This window comes from Pangasianodon hypophthalmus, chromosome 6, assembly GCF_027358585.1.
Source record: "Pangasianodon hypophthalmus isolate fPanHyp1 chromosome 6, fPanHyp1.pri, whole genome shotgun sequence".
Classification (NCBI taxonomy): domain Eukaryota; kingdom Metazoa; phylum Chordata; class Actinopteri; order Siluriformes; family Pangasiidae; genus Pangasianodon; species Pangasianodon hypophthalmus.
In genome coordinates this window covers 24,033,476-24,043,475 of record NC_069715.1, presented here as the reverse complement: position 1 = coordinate 24,043,475, position 10,000 = coordinate 24,033,476, and the positions used below count along the sequence as shown (strand labels likewise).

Sequence of the window (10,000 nt, the reverse complement as noted above, 5' to 3'; positions counted from 1 at the left end):
AGAAATAAACAGTGAGGTGGCTGTTGTTTAGGGTGGCGGTTCATCCTGCTATTCTGGTCTTCTCTGAAAGACGAGTGAAGTGTCAGGAGCTAGTTTCGGGACAGATAACGGTTACATAACTTTACAAAGAAATGGACCGAAAGTAGAAAATTTCTCTCTGGAGACGTGATCGGTGATGCTATAAAATAAAGATTTACAAGGCTTACACAGTGCAGAAAGACAGCAAGGCTGCAAAATAATCACTAAAATGATAATCATAATTTTCTTTAGATTTTGAACAAACGCAGCACTGTTGAATTCTTGAATCTGATTGGTATTTTCTGTAGTATCTGCTCTGACTGTAGTTCTGACTGAAAGACAAATCACAGGTTTATATTAAAACACTCATTCTGATACATTATCATTTTAGATTATGTGGAGCTCCTATAAATAAGAATAAATGGAATTAAAAAATGTGTTTTTAGTTAACAGAGAAACATTTCTAACTGTTGACATGGTGAAGTTTTCTGTGAGGCATTTTTGGAAGGAGTCTCCAGTGTCAGGGCTTTGTATCAGTCAGAGGTAAAGCTGTAACAATTTATTTATTTTTTTTTGACTTATTAACTAAATTAAAGAGTGGCTGGTGAGGGAACAGCTTCTTGTAAGTGATAACAGGAGCTAACTTGTGCTACACATTAAATGTAACTATAAACGGATAAAATGTACAACATTATTCATTAATAAATAACAATTCTCAAAAACATTGAGACGTGCTGTTATAGGAAAATAATCAGCTTTGATATTACACCATCCAATCATTGATTATTTACCTTTAAGAGCGTGCTCTGTCGTGCTTTGTTCCTTTATTTGTCAGTGGGGATTTGTATCTAAAAGATATTGGTCCACATTGTATGTCTACAATAACATTTTTTTAAAATCTGAAACAAGGCTCCTCCTTGGTGACATTGAGTATAACCTTTAAATATTAAATATAAACACAGTTCGACTCAAAATAGTAAAATTCAGTGTGCTTCCACAGCATGTAACCTAATACATTTAAACCAATAAAAAACATGTTGGTTGACATTAGCCAATTAGCTGAGCTCATCAATATTGCAAACCAAAAATCATGCAGCTTTGAAAGATGTAAGAATCTACATAGATACCAGCAGGTTGTGAGTTCCGTCCCACTGTCGTGTTCTTGAACAAGTCAACCAAAAACTTGTTTTGAAGACCGTATTTTTTTCCACAGTGAATAAAAATTGCTTGACTTTGGAGATCCATGTTGTAAGTGCTTTTGTATGTTTCTGTTAGTTCTGAAAATCAGAATTGTTTGGATTGGGCCCCATATAAACTGACACACAAGTCTCTAAGCACTTACTATAAAAACGAGTTTCCAGAAGCGATGTAAAGCGCTCAGTAGAGAAGAGATGGTGGAAGTGTACGCTACTGGCTGCATTATAGCAGCAGGTGGCACTGTTCTCTTCTCTTCTCTTCTCTCTCCTCTCCTCTTCTCTCTGTGCCACGTTACACCTGTCTGCTGGCTGCTCTCTCCATTCCAGCCTCAGCAGTGTGCTGCAGATCAGAAAGACATCAGACCCTCATCATATCATCCTTATTGCAATGTTGGGCTTTGATGTACTGTAAGATTGCTAATAAACCATAAACCACCATTTTTTTTAAATCATGGCACTGGTGTGATTTAAAAAAAAAAAAAACAATTTTGGTCAAATAAGTGCAGGCCAGTCTTAAACTGGGACACGTGATGGGTATAAATTGATGGGTTTTGATCTCAGTGTGTAACAGAATAATTGTGATAATAAATAATTAAATTTTTAAATGATTAAATTAAATAATTGTGATTATAAATAAATAATTGTGTGCTATTTGGCTGAGCAGTCCTAATACCAAGCCTAATACAAGTATATGTGAATGTTCTCTCTCTCTCTCTCTCTCTCTCTCTCTCTCTCTCTCTCTCTCACACACACCATCTTGTTCTGTCTGTCTCTCCATTTTTCTGTCTCTTTATTTCTCTCTCTCAGTGTCTGTCTCTTTCTATCGCTCTGTGTGTCAATCTCTCTCTATGTTTATTTCTATCTCTATGTCAATCTTCCTCTGTCTCTTTATATCTCTATGTCTTCTGTCTGTCTCTCCTTTTTTATGTCTCTAATTGTCCACCTCTCTCTGTGTCTATCTCTTGCTTGATGTCAATCTCTGTCCCTCGCTATCTCTCTCATTCAGTCTGTCTCTCCATTCTTCTGCTTTCTCTCTCATTCAGTCTGTCTTTCTCTTTTTCTTCTAATATCTGTCTCTCCCTGTGTCTATCTGTCTTTCATTGTCAATCTCTCTGTCTATCTCTGTCTGTGTCTGTCTATCTGTCTCTATTTCTATGTCTGTCTCTCTGTCTCTTTCTGTTTCTATATCCATCTCTCTTTGTCTCTCTCTGCCTCATTCTGTCTGTCTATCTCATTGTCTTTATCACTCTTTCTATGGCTATCTGTCTGTGTCTCTCTGTCTTGTTCTGTCTGTCTCTCCCTTTTTCTATCTTTCCTTATGTCTATCTCTGTGCCTCTGTCTATCTACCTGTCTATCTCCATCTCTATTTATCTCTGTCAGTGTCTATCTTTCTCTATCCGTTTCTGTTTATCTCTCTCAAATTCTGTCTCTCTGTCTTTTTTTTCTTTTTTAATGAAAGACTGACATAGTGACAGCATTTTTACTTGTGCATGTAATTGTACTGAGGGTACATGTGATGCATTGTACAGACAGAACCATCACACTCTTTAATGATGGCTTTATCTGAAGTATTTGAGGTGCTGATGCTCTAACTTATAATTGTTCATAAACGGTACATTAAAGTGGAAAATACACATAGTACAGCAAATATTATTTTAGCTAACTCTGAACATGGTCTGGTTTGGTGAACCTGTTGGATCTCTGAGCTGGATCACCATCAGTAGCTCAGGTGCCTGGGACAAGCAGAGTTCATGTCCAGGCTATTAGTTTTTATACTGAGCTGTCCGAAAGGCAAGTAAGTTCAACAACCAGAAAGAGAAAAAACACCTATTTTCACAAAACAAATTTTTAATTTGGTAAGCAGTTATGTTTAATCTTAATGTACTTCACAACAATGTGACACACCTCGATGCTGTGACTATCGGCCGAGAAATGGTCTGGTTGATCATAGAACATTTTTTACTAGACGGATTAATTAGCATGTACGGATGACGGTTGTATTTTTCATAGGTATCACAGGTTTCACAGGTATGTGGAAACACTGACTAAACTGAGCAAAATAAATAAATTGCAGTGCTAAGATGTCAGTTAGCACAACAGCAGTTAGCACACCTCTCAGATTTGTACATATCGAGAGAAAGTAAAGACACAATCCAGATTCAGATAATGGATTTTGCATGCAGCGTGAGGACAGAACATTGGCCAGTGGTCTACTGTCTTTAGAAACATTGTTAGTAGAGGATAATAATCATAAACTCGTTATATTATGTTAGCTACCACTTAAAATTTAATTAGGCTTCCGGGCAAACAAAACATGGAACTGGACAAGTAGACTGGACCTTTTACACAGCCTTGTGGGCTAACTAAAATATTTATAATATTTTGTCCACCCCTATTGATGTCCTCATGGAAGACAGATTCCAATTATGTAGATTGGGTCAAATTTGTTAACCAGTTCTTCTGTTTAAGCCTTTCTAATTGCGTTGACATGAGAACATAGGTGTGTTTATAAATTGCATATTCATCCGTGTTAATAGATCCTGACCTTCTTTATAGGAGTAAAAGGAGTAGACATGTTCCTCGTCTGTTTGTAGTAAGCTTCCAGGCATCAGTATGTATTTTGCTGATGGTTGTTTAAATATACACGGTGGTTGGAGTTTTCTGATGTTGGCAGCAGTTGCAGGGGGGGACCAAGTCGCTCTGTTTAAAATAATAATAAAAAAAAGCACATGTGGAGAGCAGATGTGGAGCCACAACACAACTGTTCGTGTGTGTGTTATGTGTGTGCCCATGCCTGGACACTTTGCCGGAGACTCTGAGTCACACTGGAAGTTACGGTGTTCACTCAGGATTTTCTGCACTTAAACACCATGGCAAACACCATGGCAAACACGCACACACACACATACGCACACATACACGCCCCAGTTAAGATGTGCCCTGTGATTATGGTGCTTCCCACCCGTCTGACTCGATGTGTAATTAACTCCTGAAATAAAACACATACACACACCAGGCATGTAAGGACAGCCATGCCAAATGTACTGCTCATGATCAAGAGAGATTCTAACTTGATTTGTCTTTGTCTCTATCTCTCAATCTTTCTGGCTTATTCCTTCAGTATGTCTGTCTCTTTTCTACTTATGTCTCACTGCCTCTGTATGTGTTTGTGTCTGTCTCTCATATGCCTGTCTGTCTCTCCCCCTTTGCCCATTTGCCTCCCTCTTTCTTCTTCTGTTTATGTCTATCATCTTCCATGTGTTTCTGTTTCTCTCTTGCTGTGTCTGTTTCTGTCTTTCTCTGACTTTCTCTCTCTTCCTGTGTCTCCCTTCTTCTGTCCATCTGTCTGGTTTTCTGTCATTCCCAACCCCCCCCCCCCCCCAACCCTTCTTGTTGTAATGATTATTGAGTGTGTCTCTTTCCGTGTGTGTGTGTTTCTATCACTATCTCTGCTTTCAGAATCTTTCTCCTAAACCTCCCCCTTCTTTCTTTTTCCACCCTGTCATATTTTCTGTAATCCTGTAATATCCGATAATAGTGAGTCATCGCTGATGTGAAGTTTGGAAGGCAGATTTGTCCCAAAGTCTCTGCAGTGAATTGACATGCTGAGGTTCAGTAGCGTGTCTAAGAGCTGTTAACTGCTTGTGAACATTATAAGCAAGAGTCATAGTTGTGAATCTATAGAAACTTGCCTGGATAGTGATCATATCTATATCACTTTAGGAGGTGGAACACTGGAGTGAAAAGCAGAGATTAACTGCTATAAAGTGTTATTTCGATATTATAATACAGCTTGTAGTTTAGATGAAACAATGGGGTTACTACAGATTCTGGTGTGGACTTTCTTTTGGCATATAAAACTAGTTTATTATCTACTTTTATTCTGGTAATAATATGAGAGAATTGGTCTGTAAAGGAGATATTGGCACTCGGCCATCAGATAAGGTCTCCTGAAAGCATATACAGTATATTTAGTTTAATAAGATATGTTTATGATTGGAAATTTTTATTATTTTATTGGCATTTTTTTTTTCCATCTGTGCTTTGTATAGGCTTTGGAGCAAATAAATTATGTCTTTATGCTCTGGGTTGAAGCAGCCATGTTGGGCTGTAACTGATTGACTTTCTCAGAGGATTTAGTCAAAAGCATGAAGCGATGGATATCATCTAAGCTAACTCACTTTTGTAACCAGAGGAAGAATTCCTATTGCCCTGGTGTATGTCACAAAAGGTACATTTTAATAAATTGTGGGTTTGAGCCCCACGCTGGGCACCAACCCCAGCCAGTGGAGGTGCACAGGCTAGTGCACTCTCAGTGCTGGTCCCAAGTTCAGATCAGTGAGGAGGGTTGCATCAGGAAGGGCATCCAGTGTAAAGCTTTTGTCAAATCAATATGCGAACAGTGGATGGTGATCCGCTGTGGTGACCTCTATTGGCAGCAGCCGAAAGAACAACAACATAGAGTGGTATAATCCCTCTTGTCTATTTTTCTTCCAAACAAATACAAATTAAACATGTACATCCATTTTACACCTATAAAATGTTAGAACACCATCACCATGGTGAAGCATGGTGGTGATAGCATCGTGTTACAGGGATGCTTTTCTTCAGCAGGGAAACTGCAATCCTAGAAGGGACTGAGGCAGAGGTTTGCCTTCCAACAAGACAACCACCCTAAGCATACTGCCAAAGCTGCACTGGAGTGGTTCAAAGCCAAGAACCTGAATGTGTTAGAATGGGCCAGTCACAGCCCAGACGTCAGTTCATTTGAGAATCTTTGACAGGACTTGACAGTTGCTGTTCACCAGTGGTCTCTGCCAAATCTGATAGAGCTTGAGCAATTTTGTCAAGAAGAACGGGCAACAATATCAGGATCAGGCAGATGTGCAAAGGTGATAGAGACATCCTAGAAGACCTGCAGCTGTACTTGTAGCCAAAGATGGTTGGGTAAATATTTTTTTTTGTTTAATTAATCTTTGTGTTGAAATAAAAAGATTTTGCACCTTCAAATGTCAGACATTTTGTGTAAATCAAATGGTAAAAATCCAATTGAAGTCCATTTGAATTCCAGGTAGTAACAGTACAAAATTATTTTCCCACTCACTCGTTCAGAAAAGAAAAGTGCAATTTTGGGCAAAATCTTTCGGCTAAAATTTTGGTATATTCCTCCATTTTACATACAAGTATTAAATACAGTCAGTGGGACTTTTGACTGTATAACAGTGACAGATGGACATAATAGGATTGCGGATGGAGGATGAGTGAGTAGGATGAGGATGAAGGAGACTGTCCCCAGGAGCTTACACGTTCAAGTCTAAGTCCAATCAAGTGCTTTAGGGGAAAAATATTCTAAAAGTTAATAGTGCTGAGGCTCTGAGTATCAGTGTTGTTATTATACAAAGAAAACATTAACTCAGCTATGTGACATGGCAGGCCTCTGTAAAGGAGTATCAGTCGGGTGGATATGAATGACTGTGGACTCGAGCAGCGTTTATCATTTTTCCAGAGGAAAGTTTTATCAGGGTGTGTTTGTGTGAATGCAGGTGAACGAACCATGACTATGAAAGCAATAACCAGTTATAAAGCAGTGTGTGCACCATGCCTGAGAAGGTCCAAGGCTGTGCAGAGACCTTTAGAGGGGCAGATGCCTTCTCAGGCATGGTTCTCACACTGCTTTATAACTGGTTATTGCTTTCACAGCAATAACAGTACAACAATACTGATGACACAGCAGTATTGCTAGACGTTCTGGGGTGGACTTCCTTTGGAAACTTCTATAATTCTTATCTGGTTTTATTCTGGTGATAATACAAGAGAATTGGCTCAGGAGTTGACTTTATGATTCAAAAGATTTATTACTGTCGTGGCATGCCCTCTCCATCCGTGGTTTGTCTAGACTTTGGAGCACTTCAGTGACATCTTTATGGTCAGGGTTGAAGCAGCCATATTGAGCTGTAATTGATTGACTTTTATGGGAGGATTCAAGTCAAAAGCATGAAGCAATGGATATCGATGATTACGTCTAAAGTCTTTTGTAACCAAATGAAAAACTCATATAGGTTATAATTGTTCAAGTCTTTCATCACCATATGCACATCGACTCAGGTTATGTAGAATAGTACCATCCCCATCTTCTCTGCTCAGTTTCCAAACAAACATGTGACAATCTGTAAAATGTGCCACTAGACAGTCAGGCCATCAGAATTCTCTTGCTTTGATTGAGACTGTCATGTCCCATCAGGTTGCATTGCAGTGATTGCCACAGTACTGATAATATGGGTCATGCTATCTTTAGATCATCTCTCTAAAGGCCTCAACCAATTAAGGATGCTCTGCTGGTACAGTGCCTGGTGTATATACAGTATGTTCACCCTCCTTTAACATTTCCATATTTTGTAGTATTACAATCAGAATATTGCAAATAAAAAAATGTAGTGATATCATACTGTAAGTATACATTGTTGCTTTGAAACCCCTAAATTAGCTTTAGTGCAACCAGTTAACATCAGAAGCCACATAGTCAAATGGAGTTGCCAGAGTTAGAGAGCATGCTTAAACAGCATCCTGGACAAAGTTCTGGAAAAGTATCAGTCAGTTTGATTATAAATAAAATTTCAAACTTTGAGCATCCTATGCAGCACTATAAAATTCACCTTTTCAATGTGGGAAAAGGTTTGGCCATGTCACAAAGTGCAATGTTTGATGGTAACTCAACAGTTCTTATCAATCAGAGAACGCTTCTTATCAGCCAGAGAGCAACATGTTGTGGGGATCCTTTTCATTAGCAGGAATTAGAAAACTGGTCAGGGTTGAGGGCAAGATGGATGGAGCCAATTCCTAGAAGACCTGTTTGTGTCTGCAGCAGGGGGTGGTGAATACTTATCCAACCAACAAATGTCTGTTTTATTTTCTTTTTGTTTAATTTAATTGTGTGTCACAATAAAAACATATTTTGCCAATTCAACTGTTATGTATATTGTATCAATCAAGTGGTAAAAATCCCAAGTCTGTTTCAGTTGCAGGTTGTTTCTAATTCTAATTGTGATTAAGATGATTTAGAAAGTGTTACATTTTGATATGTTTGCAAAATGGAAGCAGTATAGCATTTTTCGTCAAACTTTATGGCATTGTAGCTGTGTAGGCTGAAAGCGTACGCATGTGTTGGTCATGGTATCTCTGCTTCCTTCTTTCATTTTTTTCTTTCTTTCTCATATCTTGCCTTTCTTTTCTCTCTTCCTTATCTATCTATGTATCTATGACTTGGCCACAAGTCACTTCACTTCACTTATCCATCCATCCATACATCTGTGACTTTCTTTCTCTCTATTTCTAACCTATATTTTTGTTTCTCTAACTTACTCTCTTTCTATCTCCAATTCTCTCAGTGGATTTTTCTCTCTCTCTCTCTCTCTCTCTCTCTCTCTCTCTCTCTCTTTTTTATTTATTTATTTACCCACCCACTCACTCACTCAAAAAGGCAAGATTTATTGGCATCAGTTTGGTACATCCTTTTTTTGGGGGGGAGGCTGTGGGACCGGATGAGAATGATGTACAGCTGTCCCCACAGGAAGTTTGAATATTCTAGGAGTAAATGGTGCTGAGGCTCTGAGTATCAGCGTCATGACTTTATGTGATTATTTTGATGCAGAGGTTTGATTAATTCCAATATAGAAAACATTAACTCGGTTACGTGACCTGGCAGGGTTCTGTAAAGGAGTGTTATTCGGGTGGATGTAAAGGACTTTGGACTTGAACACTGTATCATTTTTTCCAGAGAGGAGCTCATAGTATTATAAGGGGTGTGTCTGTGTATCCAGGTGAGCGGGGCATGACCAGCTTCAGCTATGAAAGCAGTAACAAGCTATAAAAGCAGTGCATGCACCCTGCCTGAGAGAGTCACGTTAGGGACACGAGGACAGTGGATTATCTAAATGAGTATTAGGAGCAGCTCCGTTCTGATGTCACGCCACACTCTCAGTGAGAGCTTACAGGCGATTTGGTTGTTGAAACCTAGAGAATGGATTTACAGTAGGAGAAAAGTAGATATATTGCTGGAGTGAACTTTCTTTGGACTGAACAAAAGAGAAGAGCTTTATTAGACATTGATCTCTGCGGCTTTGAGGTGTTGTTCATGTTTCACTCCAGGCTTTCTGACTGAACACCAAGGTCGCCAACGCAACAGCTGATATTACAGACAGCTGTAACACGCACCAGAAGATAGCATTACAGTCTCCCTGTGTAGCAGGAACAGGTTGAATGTCCCCCAGAGGACTCAGTGTGCAACTGGGTGTTACAGAAAACCTGAAAGTGCTTTGTGCTAGTCGCTGAGATCATGTACGTGCTGTCCACACTGCTGCTGCTGTCCATCCACAGCCTGCTGAAAAGAGAGAAGGCTGTGGACCTTCATGAAGCCAAGGCAGCAGAGTACAGTGAGAAACCGAGCAAAAAATCACCCTATACACAGCGCAGGAAAGTGGGAAATCCTGTCAGGGGCGGAAACCAGGGCCGACGCATGTCATGCAGCACCACCCAGCTGGAGGTACCTGAGTGCAGGAAGAGAGCCCAGGTGAGAGACTGGAGAAAGTGTGCACACAGAGAGAACAGTTGATGCTAATGATGCTAAATTATTCTCAGCTTTGCTGTAGTAGTCTCAGGTCAAATAGTGCTTTTTGGGTTTCCATGATGCTGATATTGTATAAATGTATTTAAGATGAGAGATGAAGAGGGATTATGTAGTGTTGATGCAATAAGATAAGCATCTCAGTATGTGTTAAAGCAGTCTGTG

The 10,000-nt window shown here is 39.4% G+C and overlaps 1 protein-coding gene across 3 annotated transcripts in view; it reads left to right on the top strand.

Moving 5' to 3' along the window:
• Positions 1-10,000, top strand: part of kifc3 (kinesin family member C3) — a 49,141-nt gene that overhangs the window by 4,254 nt on the left and 34,887 nt on the right. Inside the window, exon 1 of one of the 3 annotated variants that reach the window (XM_026913623.3) lies at positions 9,090-9,781. The exons of 1 other annotated variant lie outside the window; for it this stretch is intronic. In XM_026913623.3, the coding sequence (XP_026769424.1) occupies positions 9,548-9,781 (234 nt within the window). In that variant the 5' untranslated portion in view covers positions 9,090-9,547. Of the gene's footprint in view, positions 1-9,089; positions 9,782-10,000 lie in introns of those variants that run through there. One more of the 3 variants, XM_026913625.3, reaches the window with a different exon arrangement.